At 46.2% G+C, this 25,679-nt stretch overlaps 1 protein-coding gene, 1 non-coding gene and 1 pseudogene across 10 annotated transcripts; 2 read left to right on the top strand and 1 right to left on the bottom strand.

Moving 5' to 3' along the window:
* The first annotated feature begins 493 nt into the window (after positions 1-493).
* On the top strand, positions 494-6,207 carry LOC123493930 (uncharacterized). The gene is made up of 4 exons (XR_012183941.1): positions 494-624; positions 5,555-5,726; positions 5,821-5,934; positions 6,029-6,207. It is a non-coding gene; the product is annotated as an uncharacterized protein (transcript).
* Positions 1,545-4,534, bottom strand: LOC109786841 (uncharacterized). 9 transcript variants are annotated; one of them, XM_073499665.1, is made up of 4 exons: positions 3,421-4,534; positions 3,241-3,343; positions 2,734-2,799; positions 1,633-1,976 (listed from the first exon to the last, which is right to left on the bottom strand). In XM_073499665.1, exons 1-2 carry the CDS (start codon positions 4,463-4,465, stop codon positions 3,330-3,332), a joined length of 1,059 nt encoding a protein of 352 aa, XP_073355766.1. In that variant the 5' UTR covers positions 4,466-4,534; the 3' UTR covers positions 1,633-1,976; positions 2,734-2,799; positions 3,241-3,329. The 9 variants fall into 9 exon arrangements, with proteins under 9 accessions (XP_073355760.1, XP_073355763.1, XP_040244624.1 ...); XM_073499659.1 differs by having other exon boundaries at positions 1,545-1,976; positions 3,241-4,534; XM_073499662.1 differs by having other exon boundaries at positions 1,545-1,939; positions 3,241-4,534.
* Positions 6,208-6,819: 612 nt separating the features above from the next.
* LOC109786840 (protein FAR1-RELATED SEQUENCE 5-like) lies at positions 6,820-10,489 on the top strand (annotated as a pseudogene).
* Positions 10,490-25,679: the final 15,190 nt, after the last annotated feature.

Genomic DNA, 25,679 nt, shown 5'->3' with positions numbered 1-25,679 from the left:
GGTGGAAATCATATCTCAAATGAATGAAAGCTGCACATTACATGTGGGAACTGAATGGATCAACTAAATGAAAGACAACTACCATTCAGATGGGAAATGACATGGTTGATCGATCGTACGCACATATCCAATGGGCCAGATCACCGTATCTTTTCTAAAGAGTGTTCTTTTTTCTAGTCTGCCAAAAGCTCTTTTAAGATGCTTTGTTGGACTAGAAGAAAAAGTACAACCAAATCTAAGACAATGATTGATGGTGGCCTAATAACCTGTTTAGACCTTGTTCGTTTAATCCCATCCCCGCCGGGATCAGGTCAAAACCCCGCCGAACCGCGTGGTTTTAGTCCCGGCCGGGGTTGGATCCTGACCTACCTCGTATGCACGTTCGGTTGGACCCGGCCGTGTTCATACCCCGTCCAAATCCACTCCGAACCGCCGGGTTTCCGCCGGGATTTAACCCACGCCTCGTCATGCATGGAACGAAATCGCTCAGCCGAGCCCATCGAAACAGAAAAAGAGGAGAAGGCGAGAGCGGCGTAGGCGGCGGCGGGCCTGGACGGCGGAGCAGGGGCCGGAGCTTAGCGGACACTGCAGCCTACTCCGGTCTTCCTCCCCAACATCAGGCCGGTAAGATCCTCTCTCCCCTTTTGATTTCTAGGGTTCCCATCCCCTTTTCCACCGCTGACCATGGAGGTCTTTCCGGCGAAGCTCCACGGCTCATCTCTGCTTGCTGCAACTGCCATGTCCAATTGATCGATGGATCTATCTCTGGAACTAGTGAATTGAATGGTTTGATTCTTTGAAATATTATATTTGCCCCAGTGGCAAGACTGCAAGAGGTCAAACCGAATGGCATTCTATGGCAGAGATTTTGGTGTGGGAATGAAGTGGGGATCGGTGACGGGGTGGATTGAAGCCACTAGGGGATTGCATCTCCACCAACTGAACAAAGCCTTCAGAATGTTAACATTATACCAACATGAAAATTAGCAGCCCGTATAAAAAGAAGGCTCACACTTTCTTGACCAAATGAAAGAAACAAACTTCTTTGACAATGAATGCAACGGGTTCTAATAAGGTAACAAAGATAAGCGCTCCATGTACTCTCCAACTACTACAATAGTCTATGCAACACTAAGTTGTGGAGCCATGCAAAAAAAAAAACACATGAAGTTGTGGCACATGGAGCCGCAGAACTAGCTATTCATTGAGCAAGCACCAACCAACGTTTGCACGATGCTTGTGTAGTTTTAGTGGCAAGAAATTTTCCTGGCACATCCCGTTCCAGGCATAACCAAATACTGATCTGCCATAGACCAGCCTAGATCTCACCCCCAGTGAAACGATTACTGGATTAGAGGAAGAGGAGATAATAATATAAGGGAGACCAAAACCATTCTATGTTCTGAAAGAATACACCACACATGTGGCAGTAAAAGAGCAGAAATGAGCTGATCAGAAGTATAAAAAATGAGTCAACCCCAGAAATGAAATGTGATCAACACATGATAGACAATAACAAATGTAAATGACATGTCAGGGAGCTCTTGCTTGCAAAAAGAATATATATCAGGGAGCACAAAAACAGCAGCAAACACAGTGATGTTCTGAAACATACCAATCTCTGATGAACACTTTGACACAACACTGCAGCAACGTTGAAAACTAATGCAATAGCAGCGCTAGAATTCCATGTACGCTCAAACATTAGCTGATGGTTCTAGGAAAAGCTTAGCCAATAGCAGGACAAGTGCATACACAGCTGACATGACTTATAGCAGCTTTTAATAAGATATATAAACCATCTAAGACCTAAACATGCCGAACCAACGGGTTTCATGTGGCAGACATACATGTCGTCAAAAACCAAATGGCGGCTAAGCAAGTGACCTGGAAACACAAGTGAAGTTTGGTCGCCATCCTTGCAGTCCAAACCAGCAGTCTGACACAAAATAAGACCCCATAATGCAGATTAAAGCCTGCTAAATAGATGAATGATGAACCGCTGTTGTTAGATGCAATGCAATACAATCATATAAATTTTCGGTATCTAGTAGAACTTATATGGTCAAAGGTTGAATGTACAGTTTGGCTCAAATGCTTCAGTTCAGAAATGTGCAGAATTGCACAAACCTTTTTAAATAATTCAACCAAGTACCCATGTGATTTCACTTCAAGAGACGACATACTACTGGGCCTAATTATCACAAGGACATTTGAATGCATAGATAACTGTTACAACTGACAATACGTTGCTTGCATTTGAAACAAAACTGATGATAAGGTCAATGTGAAAATGGTGTTGGAAATACAGCCAATTTTACCTAATTTTACTACAAGGAACATCGACATTCGACAGTATGACTGGAAAACCTAATTGCGCAAGAGCAGCATAACATATATTTAAACATGCAACTTGCTGCACAGATCATTACAATCTCTCCTTTAATCCTACCAGACATCATGAATTAGGTGACTTTACTAAAATCACAACAGCAAAACTCAATTTTGGAATGCTACCTCATGCTCGCTATGGGTCTAACCAACCAATAAGGTAACATTTAGTAGGAATCCACTACATATGATCGAAACTGCAGAACCCAACAATAGTCAACAAATAGATGGTTAAAAGTGCCGGTTTTGATAAATGGCGCTACTTCCTGCTATAAATGACAAGACACTATATTTAATCTTATCAGGAAGAAACTTGTTCCAGTAATTGTTGGGAGCATTCACCTTAAATTAAGAAGAACTGTAAGTTTTTTTATGTACAAAGGAGCACTGCAGTATGAAGATGCTAATCTGCAATCAATCATGAAGGAAGTAAGAAATGAATGCCGAGGTGAATGACCAGAAATATAGAAGATAGTTATTAATGTAGAAGGAATAAATCTATATTATGGGGAAATAGGCAGTCTCATTTCCAAAGCAAGTTTATAAGAATATTTCAATCAATAATATGCTGCTGCTTTGTTTTATCTGTATGATACTAGAGACATCAATTAAGCAAGGTAAGGAACAAATACTTTTTTTTTCTAAGATTAGCAACTAGAATATCACCCAAGGATCAATAAGTCTAAGTGCTTATAAGGATTATAATGGGCAGAATATATCTTGGTTGCAGCAGCATTAAGGACTGTAAGCTCAAGTAAAAAGAATCACAAAGCATAGTAGCATGAAACAAACACCTATGTCACATTGCAATGCAAAATGCAAAAAGGAAAAGACTGAGAGCAAACTTACCGCATTAAATTGTTGGTACGGACAAGGATGGTGGGAGACCAGCATACAGGTGGTCTTCGTAAATCATGTCCGCAGTCCCACAGAACCGCTCAAGCTGAAGAGTCTGAAGATTCAGTGTAAAACAATCCGTTTCTTTACCCTCTGCCGAAGGTGATGTCAAGAGCAGGTCTTTTGGAATACCTTGCAGGAGCAGGTATCCCCCAGCTACACCCATGATTCTATAATGCCGATACGATAAAGGCAAGGAGATCATCGCGTTCGCTTGCCACAAGTTTGCGCTGTCCCCATCTTTTCGCAGTATGCCATACCATAGGTGAAAGACTACACCACCTTGTTTCTCATCAAAATCGTCGAAGATAGTAAACATCCCAAGGCTTCCTTTAGCTGCCTCCACAAAGGTCATCTCATACTCTTCAGGCCAGGGCTCAATGGGTAGGTTGACAACAGAGAACTTCATCCTGTCTATGTCAAGCATGAGCAATCTGTTCTCTGGGAAAAATGCCCGACAAAAGCATCGACGCCAATAGTAGCGCCTTGAGGCCCAATAAAGCTCAGACCCGGAATCAAATGCAACAGTACGCCATTGTCCGGCACCTCGAGAGAAGACGAAGAGAACCAGCTTGGTTTTGCATCGCGCCAAGCACATCACTCTGAAGGATACACCGTCGTCCTCATCCTCGGCAGGAGGCACAAGGAAGTAATCCACATCCGTGATATCTGGCTCATGGACTAATGCAGTTAGGTCGTCAGGGATGACAGGCAGCACAAGGTAGAGACGGAACAATGGGTCGCAGACGGCGAAGTCCCTTAGCAATTTGCTGCCGCCCCATGGGTAGATGCTTCCCTCGGGGACGCCAGCGAGGAGGACGCGGCCGTCACGAACGTCGGTTATGCCCCACCGCTCGCGGGATGGGAGGAAGGAGCACCAGAAGTCGGCCCCGGCGTCGGCGTAGGCGCGGGCGGCGGCAGCAGAGGGGTGGGGCGGCTCGGCAGGTATGAACGGGAGGTCGAGGATACCTAGGAGGGGCGGCGGGTGGAGAGCACGGAAACGGCGGCGGAAGGCGTGGCCGGCGACCACGCGGCGGAAGGAGACGCAGGCCATGGAGGCGCGGGCGAGGTCTGCGGCCGTGGGGAGCCGGAGGAAGATCTCCTCGAGGAGCTCGTCGAGGATTGGCTGCTCCGGCGGCGCGGCCTGTTGGAGCGGTGACTGCTCCGGCGGCCGCATTGGGGGTGGAGGACTGAGATTGGGGATTTGGGGCTTGAGGGGTGGCTTCGGCGCTTCCGGAATTAATGCCTGACTGGAAAATGAGCTAGTGCGTGCTATTGTTTATCCTCTTTTTTAGGACGACGCCGATAACAGTCACACGTATGGTGTATTGGTTGGTTGTGCCGCACGCCCTGTGTGGCATGGAGATGACCCCGCCCGCACGACCGCGTCCGGGCGCGTGCAGCCACAGCTCGCACGTCCGTTGTGTGACAAAATCGCCCACACGTCCGGGCAAACGACCGCGCTGCCCGCACGACCCAGCACGCTAGTTGTCCCGGCCTTCTTTCGATCCCCAGTCCGACCTGCCGCCGTCGTCTCCTACCTCTCGATCCCCTACCTCCATCGTCTCCCTTCGCTGGTTGCCATGGCAACCAGAGCAGATCCATAGCGCCTTCCCACCGCCAACCACCCACCCCCAGCCCCCCCCAGCCCCCCCCCCCCAACCCCGCCCTCCCAAGACGATGAGCAAAAAGCAGGTCGATCTCTGATCTCCTTCTGTTTCTCGTCCTTCTTCTGTCCAGAAATTTGAAATTGCAAATTTGCCCACGAAGATGGCGACTGGATCAACGCTATCAGGGGAAACACACCACGGATTTGTGTGTATTCGCATTTGCCCACCAACATACGCCGGATCTACTATATACTATGCTAGAGTTGAGCTAAGCTTCTGGGTTGGCTTGGTGCGAGTAGATGGTAATAAAGGATGCGCATGAATCACTGAAAATAGGGAGAGAAAGGAGAAATTTGGCATAGGGAGGGAGGAAAAATAATTGCCACTTGTATCTAACATCAGTTGCCACCTATCGTGGTCGTTAGCTGCCACCATGTTGCCTTGTTGCTTGCCATCCTATTTTGTTGGCTGTTGCCATCGCTTCAAAATGATAGCTGGCATCCAGATTTCAGAAAAGAGAATGAATGTGCATGTCCTACTTGCCATGATGTGTTGGTTGCCTACGCAGGAAATGTGATAAGATTGCCGTGTTATCTTCTACGTGCAAACAACAAGAATGCATTTTGCGGATTGTTGATGCGTTCTTGTTCATGCAGTGACTGAAAACACATTGGCAGAAAAAAAAAAGCGGAAGAATGAATCACGAAGACGGCAATGATCCTTGGTTTTCTCAAAGGCCGGAAACATCCCCCTGGGATGCAGCAGAGTACAACCAACTCATTTCTGCAGGGCTTTTGCTGCCACTACTGGAGCAGTACGCAGGCATCGGTATGATGCATGATAAACAAAAAAGAAACAGTTGCCATGTTCGTGACGATGAAGATGTTATTCTACTTATGTCCTACAATCTCATTTTTCGCAGGTTCTTATGACCAAACCACAGTCAGGGGGGCACCATTGCAAGTTCAGTCACAGGGCGCTAACGCTGACAAATGTACGTGCAACCAACTTCAAGTAGCTAATGTGGCAAATCAAGGTAACGCATACGAAAAAGAAACTTACTGTTGTGGACATGAAATTAAACTTGCAAGGATGGCAAAAGACTCACGAGTTACATCGGAAAAATGTAGGACCTTCATGCAGCACGTGGCATCAGGCGGCAACCATGTACCTACCATCAACGTCGTACACAGGTGAGTACATGAAGTGAAGTCGTGGACAGTGAATTAGGAGAAAGGAACATAGCTGACAGCTGCAGTTGCCATGCCTGTATAGCTGCAGTTGGCATGCCTGGACAGCTAGAGTTGCCATGTGTCATAAAATGTGATTACAAATGTCTAAAACAAATATGGATGACACGTGTGAACAAACATGTGTGCCATGGATGCACCGCTACATGTGCCATGTTGAACAAACTACATTTGCCATGCAACGACCATCTGCTACCATGATCATAGGTAGTTACGGTGGAACCACATCGGCAAACGTCTCATGGCAAGCTTCATAGTTGCAGGACATCGCTATTGCAGATAGAGCACATCAAATTGGAATGACAGACCATATAAGATCGGCACATGCGGAACAACAAGGTAAAAAAATGTCAACCAAAAAACAGTACTGCATTTGCTTTTAGGAATAGCATGTGAGGAAAATTAGATTTGTAACGGTGGTGGTGGAAAAAACAAACAAAAAATGCTACCAAGTGGTCGTGTGCAAAGAGTCATCTATTGTCTTCGGGATTTGGCAGTTGCTATAAGAGTGTGTGCGACATTCATGATTGATCGCATTTGCCTAGTGAGCTCAAGCCTAGAATACAAGTTTCGATGCTGGAATATACTGGTTGCCATGTAGTGGCAGCAGTAGTTGCCATGTATGTTGGACTGTAGCTGCCATGGCTATATAATCCAAGTTTTGATGCTAAAAGAAGCTGGTTGCCATGCGTTGGCAACAGTAGTTGCCATGTTTGTTGGACTGTAGCTGCCATGACTGGAGAACTACAGTTGCCATGCATGGCCATATGCAGATTCACGGCTTAATGTGTGAATGATGTCATGCCAAATCACATTGCAGTTGTTGTACTCCGTTACGATAGACATGCCACTCAAGCAAAATCTTACGCTCGTACCTGTTTTTTTATTGCAAGACCTTCAACAACAATCAACAGCGGCATTGAGACATCTACTGCGGGGAGCTCTGAGCGCACGGAGGACGCGTTCCACCAGCCAGCCAACAACCATGACACAAACAATGCCGAGTCAGTGTCGGAAATGGCAATCGTTCCAGCAATGCCCACAAGCACACCTTTGCACACCAGCACAAGCAACACTCAACCACATGAAACAGCCGCCGATACTGAAGTGAATGATGAAACTGATGACGAAGCACAAGAGGATGAAGATGGTGGGCAATCAGAAATCATGGTACCTAAGCCACCGTATGTTGGGCAGAGATTTGATTTGTTTGAAGATGCAAAGGAATTCTACCAGACATATGCAAAGTTCCATGGGTTTGCGGTCAACACCGAATACCATAGGAAAATTAAAAAAACTAACGAGTACAACAGAGGTGAGATGAGGTACTACAAGGCACGAAGGAACAAGAAGGGGAAAGGTGTTGCGCCTATCGTTCCGGAACGAAAGAGAGGTATCATTGTCAAGACGGAATGCCCTGTCCGGTGTAAGCTGAATATAGATGGAGCACGATGGGTGGTCACTGAATATTTTGACGAGCACAACCACGAACTCATAAAGAAGTTTGACCTGGTAAAATTTCTGACCGCCCATAGAGGATTCACCCCCCTCGAGAAGAAATTCATAAAGCTGCTACATGATTGTAATGTCGGTCCATCAAGAATGGTCCAGATACTATCCCTCATCCACAGCAAAAATGGGACTCTGAGTAGCATGCCCTACATACCGGCAGACGTCACAAACCTAAAGGCAAAGTACCGTAGAGAGAGCAGGTTGGCTGACATAGAAGCCACAATAGCCTACTTCGATGAGAAAGCGAAGGAAGATCCAGATTTCTTCTACAGGATAAGATTGGACGATGAGGACCGTGTCAGGAACATGTATTGATGGATGGTGCTGCAAGAAGAGCCTACAAACATTTCCGAGATTGCATTTCGTTCGACGCGACATATCTCACTAATATATACAAGATGCCATGCGCTCCGTTCATAGGAATAAATAACCACAATCAGTCATTGCAGTTCGGATGCGGGCTCGTTCGGAACAAAGACACGGATGGGTACACTTGGCTATTCAAGACCTTCTTGGAGTGCATGGGTGGACTTGCTCCGATGAACATAATAACAAACCAGGATTTTAGCATGCGTGCAGGCATAGAGGAGGCTTTTCCATTGGCAGTGCATAGGCACTACAGGTGGCACATTATAAAGAAGGCTGAGGAGACGCTAGGACCGTTCTTTGCTGACCGTCTAGAGCTGCACAAGGCATTCGAGCTGTGCGTGGACCACAACTTGACGGTGGAGGAGTTTGAAAGGAGCTGGATGGCTATGATTGGAACATATCAAGTGCAAGACAACGAGACGCTTGCTAGCCTGTGGGAGAAGCGAATGTACTGGGTGCCGACCTACTTCATGCTATGCTTCTTTCATGTTTCTGCAGAGTACGCAGCGCAGCGAGGGGTTCAATGCTGTTTTGAAGCGGTACGTGAGCCCTGGCAACTCATTGCTGTAGTTTGCCAAGCAATACTCTGCTTTGCAACAAAAAATACTGGGATCTGAGCTACAACAAGAAGCAAACACCGCGCTCAAGCAGCCAAAATTGCTAACGTATTTACCGATGGAGAGGCAGATGAGCAAGATATACACCAACAAGATTTTTAACAAGTAAGTCAGTTGTGTTACAATCTAATTTGCACAAGCATGAAGGTAGTAGGTGCCATGTATAATGCATTGCAGTTGAAAAGCTTATTTGAAAATGATGATTTTTTGAAAGTAGCCATCGAGTACAGAGTAACCATGATATGTAGTTGCCATGTTTAATGAACTACAATTTGCCATGTTTAATGAACTACAGTTGCCATATTTGATGAACTGCAGTTGCCATGTTTACCCAACTATAGTTGCCATATTTGATGAACTGCAGTTGCCATGTTTAATGAACTGTAATTCCATTGGCCATGATGGTATGGAATGCAAATGCCAATTAAAGATGTTATGCAATTGCCATGTTTACTCAACTACAGTTGTCATGTTTAATGAACTCCAGTTGCCATGTTTAATGAATTGTAGTTGCCATGTTTAATGAACTGTACTTCCATTGGCCATGATGGTATGGAATGCAAATGCGAATTAAAGGTGTTATGCAATTGACATGTTTACTCAACTACAGTTGCCATGTTTAATGAACTCTAGTTGCCATGTTTAATGAACTCTAGTTGCCATGTTTAATGACATGCGGTTGCCATGTTTACTCAACTGGAGTTGCCATGTTTAATGAACTGTAGTTGCCATGGTTAAACGAACTGTACTTCCATTGGCCATGATGGTATGGAATGCACATGCCAATTAAAAATGTTATGCATTTTCCATGTGAAAAAAATATCATGCAGATGCCATAGCCATCATTCATTTTAGATGCCTTTCCTACGTTACAGCCTACAACAACATAAGGTGGTACAAAAAACATCACACAAGAGTTTAACAAACCACACAAAACTTATAGATTCCAGGAAGAAATAAAGTGTGCCAGCATGTACACGGCTTTCCAGGTGGACGAACATACGTTCAAGGTGTGTTCTATCATGGGCATGTCGGATTCAGAACCTGAAGACCCAGACAAGGGGAGGAACTACTTTGTAAAGGCCTTGATAAGCGAAGGCGAATACTACTACCAATGCTGCAAATTCAAACGGGACGGGATTGTGTGCTGTCACATACTGAAAGTAATGGACATGAACGCGGTGGCACGAATGCCCCGCCATTTCATACGGCGGTGATGGACTTGGGACGCTGACGACGCATTGGGGCCGCAATCAAATGCAGTTTTGGGTGTGCATGATGAGAGACTAGAGTCAACCATGGATGCCGTGAGGCACGTTGTGTTGACAAAGAACTATGCTGAGCTAATAGATGAAGCGTGCAAGAGCGATGAGACAGCGAGGGTCGCAGAAAAACACAGGAAGGCCCTGAAAAGAGAGCTTGATGAGATCAAGAAGAGGAAAGTTGAGGAAGCCTTACACAGGTTCCCCCGGACCACAAGTGTGCCTTCGTCCATGGGGCCATCATCTGAAAACTCGGAGGTAGGATCTGGAACAGCAAGCACACAAACCCAGGTCAGGAACCCGCCCCGTTCCATCACAAAGGGGCGTCCAAAAGAGATAAGATACAAATCGGGGTTGGAGATTCAAGCAAAGCACAAGAAAACAAAGAAAGGGACGGGCTATCTGTGTTGGAGCACTGTGACTTGGTTGTTGGTGACATTTTTTGCAAGCTAGATGTTATAAATTTGTAAAAATGGGAGAATGACTCTTGAGGTGCATCGTGTGTGGTACTGAAGTTGCCATGTCTTTTCATCTGAATCTGCCGTGTATTTTCTACTGAATCTGCCATGTTGTTTCAACTGAATATGCCATGCCTGTTCTGCTGAATCTGCCATGCCTTTTCTACTGAATCTGCCATGTTAGTTCTACTGAATATGCCATGTCATTTATACTGAGTCTGCCATCGCGTATATTTCTGTGTTCGGTCAACACATTTTAGTTCATACATATTGTATTGTGTGCAAACTATGGAAAACAAGATGAAACGATCACGTGCAAAAACTGTAAGGTTACGGCTGTGTACAAACTACCATGCTAGCCAATACAGTTAGCAATGCAAAAAACCAAAAAAGCCAAACGAGAAAGAACGATAACTTTCACTAACCATGACTGACACTACAAAAAATATACACTTCCGTGATGATACGTGTTTGTCACAGTAGGTCACGTTTTCTGTCATGCATGTACATCCATGACAAATTTATGACAGAATCAAGATAGTCATACCTGTGCTGTCGTAGAAGTGTTCCATGACATTACCAAAATTATCATCACGGAAGTGTCCACTTCCACGGCGATAAATCGCGCGTCACAGAAGTGCTTTCGTCAAGGGTGACCGACACGTGGCATCCACCGTAACGGAACGCCGTTAAGCTATCGGGTCCGGTTTTGGATCCGATAACCCGTTAACAGCCCTGACCAATGGGGATTTTCCACGTGTAAAATCATCATTGGCTGGAGGAAACACGTGTCGGCTCACCGTTGGGACAGATGTCATCCACTCATTGGACCCAAAGCGCCTATGATACGTCGACACGTGGCACGGCCCAACAGAGGCCCATTCCTGTGAAAAGGCCGGCCCGTTTGACTTCGTCAAAAGGTAGCGGGCTGGCCCACGGCAAGCCTGTTAACGGCCTGTTCGCATATAGCCCATTTACAGCCCGCTAACCCAGGGCCCGTTTACGGCCTATCTGAATTAGGCCCAGTAGCGTCATCTGGGCCGTCCAATATAATTCCAGCCCGTTTTAACTTCCGGCCCATGTATGGCCCATGACGTCTTTCGGCCCATATGAGGCCCTTATTACTCTCGGCCCATTAACGACCCATGGTAAAACTGGCCCGTAATGAACAGTGTATCACTTTATACCCATTAACGGCACATGGTGAAACTGGCCCATAATGAACAGTGTATCACTTTATACCCATTAACGGCCCATTATTCCGTTGGGCCGTTTCCAGCCCATGTTATCTTTCGGCCTTCTCAGGGCCCATTTATTCTTGGGCTCATTTCCACATTCGTTTACTTACGGCCCGTTACTGTCATTTTCTGCTTGTGGGCCATTCAGCCCGTGGTTACAGTCGGCCCGTTTGTGGCCCGTTAATACGTTGGACCGTTTTCATAGCGTCATCAAAATACGGCCGATTAACGACGGCCCGTTATGGTCGGCCCATGAACGGACGATTTCAACTCTAGCCCATTTTACGGCCATAATGTGGTCTGTTATTGGCCCATGTTTGGCCAACTGATCATAAGCCCGTAGAAGGCCCATTGATGATACGACCCATAGAAGGCCCATTGTGTCTACAACCCGTATAAGGCCCATTGTTTCTATGCCACGTAGAAGGCCCATTGTTTCTACGGACCTTAGAAGGCCCATTGTTTCTACGGCCCGTAGGAGGCCCATGTTAACTACAGCCGGTGGGCATTAAAGTTCGCCACCAGTGCAAATATAGGGAACACCCTACACTATACAAAAATGGCTTGCTATTTTCTTCAGCCGGTGGCTGCACATTAAGGACAAATTTTGTATCGCACCAAAACAAATTACAACTATAAAACAAAAGGAAGGTTGGCATAAAAGGTAACAGTCTAGCAGATAAATGCACCAGCAGAAGTTTAGAAGCTCAGTTCATTTGACCTGACTGTTACGTTTTCATGCTGTATTGTCTGATGGAGCACCATAACCTTCGCCTTCAGTTCTCCTAGGCTCCTGAACAACATAGCAAATGTCTAATAGTCTGGTTTCAAAACTATGCATATCTTGACAACATCGAACAATGTCTCTCCTTGTTTCACAAAGGGTCTCTGTTAGGGAATGGACTTGTGTCTGGAGCGCAGATACAACATTGTTTTGAGCTTGCATATCTTGATCATGAGGCAGTTTGGATGAGATTGCCTTAACAACCAAGCTAGTATTACGCAGGAACGTGCTTTTGGCACTGTTAGTGGACAGGTACTGCCCCACTGCAGCAAGAGCTGACATTGCGGTTATAGTTGCCTCGCCACCTTCAAAAGGTGGCGGTTCCACCATTTTTTTCCATAGCTCGCTGAAAAGTTGTGGTTTTACATTAGTAGTACCAGAACAGAAGATATTAAGGAGGCAGCAAAACCAAACAAAATAGCTTTGGTCTATATACAGAACTTATTCTGGTGAACCCATGTAAAATAATAGTTGTATTTTATTGCAAAGTACATAATAAAACCAGGTTCCAAACATATGACCATGTACCATCGCTAATGTATTGTCTATTTCTTCACATTGTATTGAGGGCTAAGGATAAAGAGACGAAGTTTATAATACGGTAAGCATAGCATGACATCATTCATATCACAAAACAACTGAGAACAGACAAACAGGAAATTGTAATGTTGTGTGGGCAAGTCCAGCACGGAACTAGATTACAGGTCAAGATCAAAGGAACATCACTCCTCTCTTTAAAACCTTGTAAGGTGCAATGATACGCTAAGACAATTGTGTATAAAATTGAAAAGAGTAATAGACATTGGCTGCAAACCATGCAATTCAAGGCACAAGTCAGAGTAAGTAGTAGTTAAAAGGCATGATGATTAAGGACTTACAACAGCGGCTTTGACTGGTGTAGTCATGCCCTTCTTCTTGCTGGTGTGACAGTCCTTGAAGATTTCCACAACATTTGGTTCAGGTACTTTTTGGTCCTTGTGGGCTTTCCTCTGCATTTGGAACAAGTCAATATAGATCTGATAATATGGTACAGCGAAAAGAGTGAAACAACAACTAATTACAAGAGCCTCGTAGTGTGCAATATAGCTACGAGATCCTGTCGTCTGTTGGAATTTCACTTTCGTACGGTTGGCCTTGTTCTTTGAACAGTTCACCTACAAGAAGATAGATTTGTGTGGCACATGCGTAAGTAGGACTTCAACATGTGATCTGATGACATATATATAATGTACCTGATACTTCAGATCGGACAAGTGTTTAACGAGGCCTCTCCAGTCTTCATCAGATATATTTTCCACTGGAGATGTTTGGGCAAGTTCACTATTAGCCTTGCCTTCAAAGTGAGTTTTCCTCAAGTTATACCGATATTGTCGCAGAGCAGACTTTAAAACATGGGTGCAAGCTTGTCTGGTTGCATCGTCTTGGCTATCCAACTTGAACCTCATCTATTGAAAATTATGGGAGTCTCATTATCAACAACCTAGAAAGTATTGGACAGAGCAAGACGATATTACTAGTTTCCATACATAACCATACTTATAGATAAATGGTCAAGGAAGGTGTTGAACTGGGTTTCGTCTTTGTCATTCCTGTACTGAATCCATGTTGGGAGGATACATACATGACACCTAACAGCAACCGCTGCCTTTGATACTAACTTGGCTGACTCTGTAGCATCACGTGGCCTTTTTAAACCTGCCGCAAAACAGATCTCCATTCTTCCTCCTCTAGATTTAGTTAACCTATCGAGCATTATCCCTGATGTTTGTTTCCTCTTGCGCCTAGGTGCTAGTCCAACAACAAACATAGGAAGTGTTAGTGTACATCAAACTGTGAGACTACATATAAAGAAGCATGCAACTGTAACTTGACTCCAGCAACTACCTTCTTGCTGTTGAAGCTCACAAAGTTCATCTGATCTAGCCAATTCATCTTGTGTCAAGAGTGCTTCGGAAGTAGTGTCAGGTGGCAAGGGAGCTTGGGAACGTGCTGCTAGCTGAGTTGACGAACGAGTAAATCGTGCAACTGGTGGTACTCTGGAAGGTGTTGCAACAACTAGGGTTGTCTCTGCTTGTTTGGTGGCAGCTATTTGTTTCTGTTTAGCTTGTTCTGCAGCTCGTGTAGCATGGGATACCCTGTCGGTACAATTTTCCGCTGGACTTTGACCTTCTATTGCACCATCAGTACCAGCAGAATCTGCAGGATTGTTCCGCTTCCCTTTCCCTGTCGTTTTGTCTTGCTTCCTCTTTCTCTGTGCCATGTTGAGTCAAGCCGACAAGAAAAACGAATAACAATTTAGTTCTTCAGAAAAAATGTACTTTGATGTAAGAACATGGTGTGATAGACAGATATTGTATGTTCTAGAAACAGGAACACGTGTCTTAGTCACAAGTATAATGTGTAAAGTAAGCAGATGAAATTCAACAAAATTAGAAGCAATACAAGCTAGACATCATACATAACATGCAAGCACATATAACAGTGCCAAGTTAGAGGGAGCACCTGTGATGGTGCACTAGGGGAGACGTGCTCATCACCAACACAGCTACATTGAGTGTCTATGCATGTGTTGTCTTGGAAATCATCTTGGGGGGATGGATGTAACACCCCGCATGTAACTTGCCATATTTGTAACTCCGACTCTTGCCATTTCCGGCTATGTGTTATGATTTTCCCTACATTGTCGGGTTTTGTCTTTCGTTTTGTATTTTGTCATGTCATGCATTTTCATATCATGTCATCATGTGCATTGCATTCGCATACGTGTTCGTCCCATGCATCCGAGCATTTTCCCCGTTGTCCGTTTTGCAATCCGGCGCTCCTATCTCCTCCGGTGCATCCCTCTTGTTTTCTTTCGTGTGCGTGTGTCAAACTTTCTCGGAATGGACCAACGCTTGTCAAGTAGCCTTAATATACCACACGGAGACTACCGGTCAAGTTTCGTTCCATTTGGAGGTCGTTTGGTACTCCAACGGTTAACCGGGCATCCGCAAAGTCCATTTGAGTGTCCAGCAAAAACCCCCTCTAAAACCAGCCCAAAACCCACCAAACTCTCTTCCATGCTCTAGGTCGTTCGATCACGATCGTGTGGGCGAAAACCGCACCTCATTTGGAGCCTCCTAGCTCCCTCTACATATAAATATGTGGGCATCCCGAAATACATTTGCAGACGAAACCCTAGTTCGTTTTCCCCTCGCGCCGCCGGACGTGTCCGCCTCCGGCCGGACGCGTCCACTCTGCCCGCCGCCGCCACGTGTCGCGCTGCCGCCGCCGTCGCCGCCGAGGCCCGCCGGCCCACCCGCGGCCCTCCCGGCCCGCAGCTCCGCCGCCCGACGCCCGCGCCTCCGCCCGCCGCCGTCGCCCGTGCGCCGCCGCAGCTCCTCGCCGCGCCGCCGCCCTCGCCTCCGGCCGCCGCCGTCCCGCAATTGTTCTTGCCATGGATAGCTTCATAAACATGCCATCTTGCTGTAGGTGTACTTGGTTTTTAATGCATTGCTATGTAGTGAGTGCATCAAGCTCACAAAGAGGCCTACATATTACTATTTCTGCCATGCTCTGTTTTCTGCTAAGTCTGAAACCTGATAACGAAACTTGCTATGTTTACATGCTTGCCATCATATCTTCTGGACCTTTTTGGCTTATGGTCAGTAAGGGACTTTTGTCATGTGCATTTAGTAGAACACTGCGATACCTTGTTTTTCTATGTTAATTTCCAGTAGCATATTGATTTCGTGCTCCGAACATTGCTACCTGATGCTGTTTTCTGCCATGTCCAGTTTTTCACAAAGTCTGTGAACCTGTTATCTTTTGCACTTTTGCCATGCTTGTTTGAGCTTGATATGTTATGAACTAGCCGTAGCTCAGTGTTCATCTTTTGTCAAGAATCTCTTGTAGATTACTGACATGTGATTTTTTGCTATGTTGGATTGCTGTAGCATTGTTGCTTGTTGCTTTTTAAGTGCTATCTTGCTGTTAATCGCAGATTCGTGTCATTCTTGTTTTGCTTGCCATTTGCAAACCGTGCATCCGTTTCCGGTGATCTTTATATCGATTTCGACCGAAATCATCTCATCTTTTCAGTGGCATGCTTGGTTTGCCAAGTTACTGCCATGTTCATCATTTTCCTTCCGGAGCACGCATATGCATCGTATATCATATCTCGCATATCATACATGTTTTGCATCATGTTGCTTGCGCATTTCTCGTTGTTGATTGTGGTTCCGTTTGTTTGTGTTCTTGTCTTGGGTAGAGCCGGGAGACGACTTTGTGAACGAGGAACCTGTTGAGTACGCTTACGAGGATCAAGCTTTCGACAACTCTGAGAACCCTGCAGGCAAGATGACCACCCCTCGAAATCACTTCTATCTTTGCTTTGCTAGTTGCTCGCTCTATTGCCATGCTCCACTACCTATCACTTGCTATATCATGTCTTCCATTTTTCCATGTCAGCCTCTAACCATCCTTTCCTAGCAAACCGTTGTTTGGCTAAGTTACCGCTTTTGCTCAGCCCTTCTTATAGCGTTGCTAGTTGCAGGTGAAGTTGAAGTTTGTTCCATGCCGGAACATGGATATGTTGGGATATCACTATATCTCTTACTTAATGAATGCATCTATATATATTTGGTAAAGGGTGGAAGGCTCGGCCTTATGCCTGGTGTTTTGTTCCACTCTTGCCGCCCTAGTTACTGTTATACCGGGATTATGTTCCTTGAGTTTGCGTTCCTTACGCGGTCGGGTGATTTATGGGACCCCCTTGAGAGTTCGCCTTGAATAAAACTCCTCCAGCAAGGCCCAACCTTGGTTTTACCATTTGCTCCCTAAGCCTTTTCCCCCGGGTTTTCGCGAGCCCGAGGGTCATCTTTATTTTAAACCCCTGGACCAGTGCTCCTTCGAGTGCTGGCCCAAACCGAGCGATGTCCGGCGCCCCCTGGGCAACCAGGGTCTATGCCAACCCGACGTCTGGCTCATCCGTTGTGCCCTGAGAACGAGATATGTGCAGCTCCTATCGGGATTTGTCGGCACATTCGGGGGCTTTGCTGGTCTTGTTTTACCATTGTCGAGATGTCTTGTAAACCGGGATTCCGAGACTGATCGGGTCTTTCCAGGAGAAGGTTTATCCTTCGTTGACTGTGAGAGCTTATGATGGGCTAAGTTGGGACACCCCTGCAGGGTATTATCTTTCGAAAGCCGTGCCCGCGGTTATGAGGCAGATGGGAATTTGTTAATGTCCGGTTGTAGAGAACTTGTCACTTGACCCAATTAAAATACATCAACTGCGTGTGTAGCCGTGATGGTCTCTTCTCGGCGGAGTCCGGGAAGTGAACACGGTCTGAGTTATGTATGACGTAAGTAGGTGTTCAGGATCACTTCTTGGTCATTGCTAGATGACGACCGTTCCGTTGCTTCTCTTCTCGCTCTCATTTGCGCAAGTTAGCCACCATACATGCTTTTGCCGCTGCAGTTCCACCTCAGTACACCATCCTTCCTATTAGCTTAAATAGTCTTGATCTCGCGGGTGTGAGATTGCTGAGTCCCCGTGACTCACAGATTTCTACCAAAACAGTTGCAGGTGCCGACGATGCCAGTGCAGATGATGGCGTCGATCTCAAGTGGGAGTTCGACGAGGAACGTGGTCGTTACTATGTGTCTTTTCCTGATGATCAGTAGTGGAGCCCAGTTGGGACGATCGGGGATCTAGCATTTGGGGTTGTCTTATTTTCATCTGGTTTTTGACCGTAGTCGGTCTATATGATTGTATTTTGGATGATGTATGAATAATATTTATGTATTGTGTGAAGTGGCGATTGTAAGCCAACTCTTTATCCCATTCTTGTTCATTACATGGGATTGTGTGAAGATGACCCTTCTTGCGACAAAACCACTATGCGGTTATGCCTCTAAGTCGTGCCTCGACACGTGGGAGATATAGCCGCATCGTGGGCGTTACAAGTTGGTAATCAGAGCCATCCCCGACTTAGGAGCCCCCTGCTTGATCGAATCGCTGGCGTTGTTGAGTCTAGAACAAAAATGTTTTGAGTCTTAGGATTATATATATCGGAGAGTAGGATTCTTTGTACTCCCCAGTCTTTTTGTCGCTCTGGTGAGGTCTCCTGACGTAGAAGTTTTGACTATCCTCTCCTCAAATTTCACTAAAATTTATTTTTTTAGGATCACGCGGGTATCTTGGAATCGTTCCGATGGTTTTGTGACGAGAACATTGTTCTTGGTGCCTCCTGTCATTTAGGGGTTGTGGCAGTGTCCCGGGTAGTTGAGCTCCGAGGTGTTGTCGTCACAATTTTATCGTTGCAGTTCTGGAATACCTGAGTTTCGCCGACATCGAAATCTCTTTTATGCAGTTATTGGTGAGATCACCTTGACGCCACCCAGTACTGGGCGGGAGTTCGGGAGTATTGCCATAACTTGTATAACGGATGTTTTTCGAAGGTTGAGGTAAACGATTTCCGAAGGTTTCTTGGTTATGTGTTGACGGATGGATACAGCTGGATCTAGGGATTGCTAGTTTGGGTGATATATTCTGTGTCCCCTGTATCCCCTACACCAGATTGCATAACCAGAAAGTTTCGGGAGTTTATAAGTGGGAATTCAAGTAGCCTTAGGATATCTTTCCGACAGACGCATGATATGAGATTGGGGTTCGACGTCTAGTGGTCCGCCTGTATACGGTTGATTTTACAGTGGTCTCGTAGTGTCTTAAAGAGTCCATGGCTAGGCCGACTCGGGGACGCTTCGTATGTCATGTGCACAACCTTGTACATGATGGTGCTGTACGATTGAGCCCGTGTGGGCCCCACCACGAAAACTTCGGACGAAATCTCTATCATATGTTTGTTCCGGCTTATTCTACAAGCCAGTACTTTGTTTTATTTTGTATTGTTGTATTCGAGTTGCTTCGAATTCATATGTTCATTCCATATCTTTTTCAAGTGGCTTCTCAACTTATGGAAGTGTGATGATTTACTACGGAATTCATTCGTTCATCTTCGTTCGAATGCTTATTGTGTAGACTATATGTTGCAATTTCTATCCGTTGATTCTACTTATCTATTTGTCCATCAAGATGCTAACGGATGTCACCCTCTTCAGGATGGCTCCGCCAACGCATCAGAATCCGGATCGCAATGAAGGGAGTCAAGCGAACCCTCCGCCACCACCTCCACCTCCGGAGGCATGGCAAGCAATCATGGCAGCCACCAACGCCAATGCTCAGATGATTCTGCAACTCTTGCAAGAACGTACTCAAGGGCAAGGCAATCAAGGCAATCAAGGTCAAGGCAACAATCAGTTTCACTTTGCCACTCTCAACCAGTTTCTCGCAAATCAGCCCAAGTCTTTCAGCTACTGTGCCGAGGCCACGGATGCCGATGATTGGCTCGTGGACATCAACAAGCATTTTGAATGTAGCAATGTCAGGCCTGAGGACTATGTCAAGTTCGCTTCTATCCAGCTCAAGGACCAAGCTGCTGATTGGTATCAACAATACAAAGATTCCAGAGGAGGTCGTGTGATCACTTGGACTGACTTCTGTCGGGACTTCAAAGCGCACCACATTCCACAAAGTGTTGTTGAGAGCAAGCGTGAGGAGTTCCGCAATCTCAAGCAAGGCAACATGTCTGTGTATCAATACAACATTCAATTTCAGAAACTTGCTCGCTTCGCTAAACAAGACGTTCCTGATGAAAAAAGCATGATCTATCACTTCAGAGGTGGCCTTAAAGAGGATCTGCAGTTAGCTCTCGTTCTTGTTGAGCCTACTCAGTTCGATCAATTCTACAATATGGCACTGAAGCAAGAGGCTGCTCAGCTCAAGTGTGAGGCTTCTAAGAAGAGAGTCAGAGACGCAGTTCAGTCTTCTTCTTCCTCACGTGTGACAGCTAAGCAATAGAAGTTCTGGTTGCCTCCTCCTCCTCCGTTTCGTCAGCCTTACCAGCAGAAGAACAAAGGTGGCCATGGTTCTTCCAACTCTGGCTATCAGAACAAGTCTCAGAATCAAGCTCCAAAGTCCAATGCTCCTTATCACCGTCCACTCTCAGAGGTGACTTGCAACAAATGTCAGCAGAAAGGTCACTATGCTAACAAGTGCCTGAACCAAAGGCGCCTTCCTCCTCCTCCTCCTGTCAGATCTTCCAGCAATGCAGTGGTCAAGCATAATCCAAAGTCTGCTAATGTGAACATGATGAATGCAGCTCAAGCGGAGGAATCTACTGATGTGATAATGGGTAATCTTCCTGTTAATGATATTCCTGCAAAAGTTCTTTTTGATACTGGTGCATCGCTTTCTTTCATATCAAGACCATTTGCATTTAAGTATGAGTTGGTTTATCAAGATTTGCCTAGACCGCTATCAGTTGTCTCTCCGGGTAAATTCATGAATGCAAGTTCCATGGTTCCGAATGTTACCATCAAGATGGGCGACTATAGTTTTCAGTCTTCTCCAATTGTTCTTGGTGACTCGGATATTGATCTTATTCTCGGGATGGACTGGCTTTCTAAACACAAGGCTCAACTTGATTGTGCTGCCAGGGAAATTCAATTGACACACTCGTCTGAGGATGTGATTATTTATGCCGCTCGTGATGAAACCATTCGGTTTTTCTCTCTCAATGAGAAGGGCGAATTGAATGCCATCTCTCAAATTCAAGTCGTTTGCGAGTATCAAGATGTCTTTCCAGAAGAGCTTCCGGGTATGCCTCCTCATCGGCCAGTTGAGTTCGTTATCGAACTAGAGCCTGGTACTGAACCTGTTTGCAAGCGTCCATACAAGCTTGGACCCAACGAGCTGAAGGAATTGAAGAAACAGCTCGATGAACAAGAGCGTCTGGGTTTGGTCAGACCGAGTTCTTCTCCATGGGGTTGTGGTGTTCTTTTTGTCAAGAAGAAGGATGGCACGGACTGACTTTGTGTCGACTACCGTCCATTGAACAAGAAGACAATCAAGAACAAGTATCCACTTCCCAACATCAATGAGCTATTTGAGCAACTCAAAGGGGCTAAAGTATTCTCGAAGCTTGACCTTCGTATGGGTTATCATCAGACTCGCATTCGTGAAGAAGATATTCCCAAGACAGCATTCAGAACAAGCTTTGGTTCTTATGAATATACTGTCGTGTCTTTCGGCCTTGTCAATGCTCCTCCGGTGTTCTCTCGTATGATGAATTTCATCTTCAACCCCTATACCAATGAATTCGTTCTGGTGTATCTCGATGATATCTTGGTCTTCTCCAAGAATAAGCAGGATCATGCCAAACATTTGCGATTGGTGCTCGACAAGCTCAGAGAGTATCAATTCTATGCGAAGTTCTCCAAATGTGAGTTCTGGCTCGATGAAGTTCTTTTCCTTGGTCACATCATCTCTGCCAAGGGCATCGCTGTTAACCCCGAGAAGGTGTCCGCAGTTGTGAATTGGGAACCTCCTCAAAATGTCAAGCAGCTTCGCGGTTTTCTGGGTCTTGCAAGCTATTGCCGAAGATTCGTTGAGAATTTCTCCAAGATTGCAAAGCCCCTTTCCAACCTCCTCCAGAAGCATGTGAAGTATGTCTGGTCTCCTGAGTGTGACGTTGCTTTCAACACTCTTAAAGAGAAACTAGTCACCGCTCCTGTCTTGACTCCTCCTGATGAATCCAAGCCGTATGAAGTTTTCTGTGATGCTTCTCTTCAAGGTCTCGGTGCTGTATTAATGCAAGAGAAGAAAGTTGTGGCCTATACCTCTCGTCAGTTGAAGCCCAACGAGAAGAACTACCCCACTCACGATCTTGAGTTGGCGGCAGTTGTCCATGCATTAATAACGTGGAGACATCTCTTGTTGGGAAGACAAGTGGACATTTTCACTGATCACAAGAGTCTCAAGTACATCTTCACTCAGCCCAACCTCAACCTCAGGCAGACTCGATGGGTCGAAATGATTCAAGAGTACAATCCGAGTATTGAATATACTCCAGGCAAAGCAAATGTCATTGCAGATGCTTTAAGCAGGAAGGCTTATTGCAACAGCTTAATCCTCAAGCCTTTCCAACCGAATCTTTGTGAAGCTTTCCGCAAGCTGAATCTCCAAGTTGTTCCTCAAGGCTTTCTTGCCAACCTCATAGTCTCTCCTACTTTGGAAGATCAAATTCGTGAGGCACAACTCCTTGATGCCATGGTGAAGAAGGTGAAACGTGGTATCGACAAGGGCCTTTCCAAATACAAGTGCTATCGCATTGATGACAGAGACACTTTATTCTTCGAGGACCGGATTGTGGTTCCTAAAGGTGATCTAAGGAAAGTCATAATGAACGAGGCGCACAATTCTCTCCTGTCCATTCATCCTAGAAGTACGAAGATGTATCATGACCTCAAGCAGTCGTATTGGTGGACTCGAATGAAGCGAGAAATTGCTCAATTCGTGAATGAATGTGATGTCTGTCGAAGAGTGAAAGCAGAACCCCAACGACCAGCTGGTCTCCTCCAACCTCTTGCTATTCCGGAATGGAAGTTTGATCACATCGAAATGGACTTCGTGACTGGTTTTCCAAAGTCCAAGCGCGGAAATGATGCTATCTTCGTTGTCATCGACAAGCTCTCTAAAGTGGCTCATTTCCTTCCAATCAAAGAATCCATCACAGCAGCTCAGCTAGCAGAGCTATACACCTCCAGAATTGTCTCTTTGCACGGCATTCCACAATTGATTTCTTCAGATCGTGGAAGCATCTTCACCTCTAAGTTCTGGGACTCCTTCCAGAAGGCCATGGGCACAAACATTCGCTTCAGCACAGCTTTCCATCCTCAAACTAGTGGCCAAGTCGAGCGAGTCAACCAAATTCTTGAAGATATGCTCAGGGCTTGTGTCATTTCCTTTGGTATGAAATGGGAAGATTGTCTTCCTTATGCTGAATTCTCCTACAACAACAGCTTCCAAGCGAGTTCGGGCAAGGCCCCATTCGAGATTCTCTATGGCAGAAAGTGCCGTACTCCTCTCAATTGGTCAGAGACTGGTGAACGCCAACTTCTTGGCAATGACTTAATCACAGAAGCTGAAGAAATGTGTAAAGTCATCCGTGATAATCTCAAAGCCGTGCAATCGCGCCAGAAGAGTTACTATGATAGTAAGCATCGTGATTTGGCTTTCGAGATCGGAGACCATGTCTACCTCCGCGTCTCTCCAATGAAAGGCACTCGTCGCTTCGGTATCAAAGGGAAGCTTGCCCCTAGATACGTGGGTCCTTTCAAGATCATTGGCAAAAGAGGCGACCTCGCCTATCAACTTGAGCTTCCTTCCAACTTCGCGAACGTGCACGATGTGTTCCACGTGTCACAGCTCCGCAAGTGCTTCAAGATGCCTGAGCGCACTATCAACTTCGAAGAGATTGACCTCCAAGAAGATTTGTCTTATCATAAGCACCCCGTTGCTATTCTTGAAGAAACTGAGCGCAAGACTCGCAACAAGTCAATCAAATTTCTTAAAGTGAAGTGGTCGCACCATTCTGACCGGGAAGCCACCTGGGAACGCGAGGACCATCTCCGTTCCGAATATCCGGAGTTCTTTCAGTCCTAGATCTCGGGACGAGATCCTCTCGTAGTGGTGGAGTGTTGTAACACCCCGCATGTAACTTGCCATATTTGTAACTCCGACTCTTGCCATTTTCGGCTATGTGTAATGATTTTCCCTCCGTTGTCGGGTTTTGTCTTTCGTTTTGTATTTTGTCATGTCATGCATTTTGATATCATGTCATCATGTGCATTGCATTCGCATACGTGTTCGTCTCATGCATCCGAGCATTTTCCCCGTTGTCCGTTTTGCAATCCGGCGCTCCTATCTCCTCCGGTGCATCCCTCTTGTTTTCCTTCGTGTGCGTGTGTCAAACTTTCTCGGAATGGACCGAGGCTTGTCAAGTGGCCTTAATATACCACCCGGAGACCACCGGTCAAGTTTCGTTCCAGTTGGAGGTCGTTTGGTACTCCAACGGTTAACCGGGCATCCGCAAAGTCCATTTGAGTGTCCAGCAAAAACACCCTCTAAAACCAGCCCAAAACCCACCAAACTCTCTTCCATGCTCTAGGTCGTTCGATCACGATCGTGTGGGCGAAAACCGCACCTCATTTGAAGCCTACTAGCTCCCTCTACCTATAAATATGCGGGCATCCCGAAATACATTTGCAGACGAAACCCTAGTTCGTTTTTCCCTCGCGCCGCCAGACGTGTCCGCCTCCGGCCGGACGCGTCCACTCCGCCCTCCGCCGCCACGTGTCGCGCTACCGCCGCCGTCGCCGCCGAGGCCCGCTGGCCCACCCGCGGCCCTCCCGGCCCGCAGCTCCGCCGCCCGACGCCCACGCCTCCGCCCGCCGCCTTCGCCCGTGCGCCGCCGCAGCTCCTCGCCGCGCCGACGCCGCCCTTGCCTCCGGCCGCCGCTGCGCGCCCCGGCCGCCGCTGTCCCGCCGTGCCCTGCCGCCGTGGCCGCGCCGCCCCGCGCCGCCCCGTCGCCGGTGGTCGCCGCGCCATCCGCCTTCCGCCGGCCTGGCGTCTCCTTCCTCCGGCGTCGCTCCGGATGAGCACGAGCTCGAAGGGCCCGATCCAGATCCGTTGACCAAGGTTGACCCGAGCCCCCCGTTTTTTTCTCTAAGTCATTGATTTTTTCTCAGCATATGCCTATGTTCCTTAGTGCGTAACTCCATGCATGTAGATCCGATTCGCGCGTGTAATATGTCAAATTGTTCGTCTCGTGATGCTCTTCATTTTGTTCAATTGCACCATGTTCAGTAGAGGTCATCTTGATGCCCAAATCTCTGTTGGACGAGGGCTAGTTGCTGTTATTCTCTGGTTCTTATCAGAACTTGGAGATTTTTCATTTTTGTATCATTTAATCTGTGCATCTTATGAGCATGAGCTCTACATGTGTTTTGAAGTATGCCATGACATCTTTCCAGTGGAGTAGCCCATTTATTTTTGTGATCTCTGCGGTGACTAGCACAAGCATGCAAACTAGGCCCCGTAATATTTCTGATTTCAGGGACTTGGTGATTTCTCAAGTCCTTGTCTGCTGTTATGTTGTTGCCATGTAAACTTGATGCTACAGAGAGATCCATGCATATTTTTGAGATGTTCAGTAAGGATGTTTTGTAGCTATAGTTGTAGTTGATCCGTTCCTGCAATGTGTTGCAATTATGGAGTGCCATAGCATTACTCAATCTTGCTCTACTTTTGATATAAAATATTTCTGGCAGATTCTTAACATGATATGCAATATTGCCAAGCTTATTGTAGTTGATCCATACATAATATGCAATTGTTCTTTCCATG

Source organism: Aegilops tauschii, chromosome 5 (assembly GCF_002575655.3).
Source record: "Aegilops tauschii subsp. strangulata cultivar AL8/78 chromosome 5, Aet v6.0, whole genome shotgun sequence".
In the NCBI taxonomy this organism is placed as follows: domain Eukaryota; kingdom Viridiplantae; phylum Streptophyta; class Magnoliopsida; order Poales; family Poaceae; genus Aegilops; species Aegilops tauschii.
Note: the sequence above shows the minus strand (reverse complement) of the source record. Positions and strands in the feature narration are given on the sequence as shown.

Coding starts and splice junctions, on each gene's coding strand:
- LOC109786841 (XM_073499659.1), bottom strand. CDS start 4,465: ATGCGGCCGCCGGAGCAGTCACCGCTCCAACAGGCCGCGCCGCCGGAG.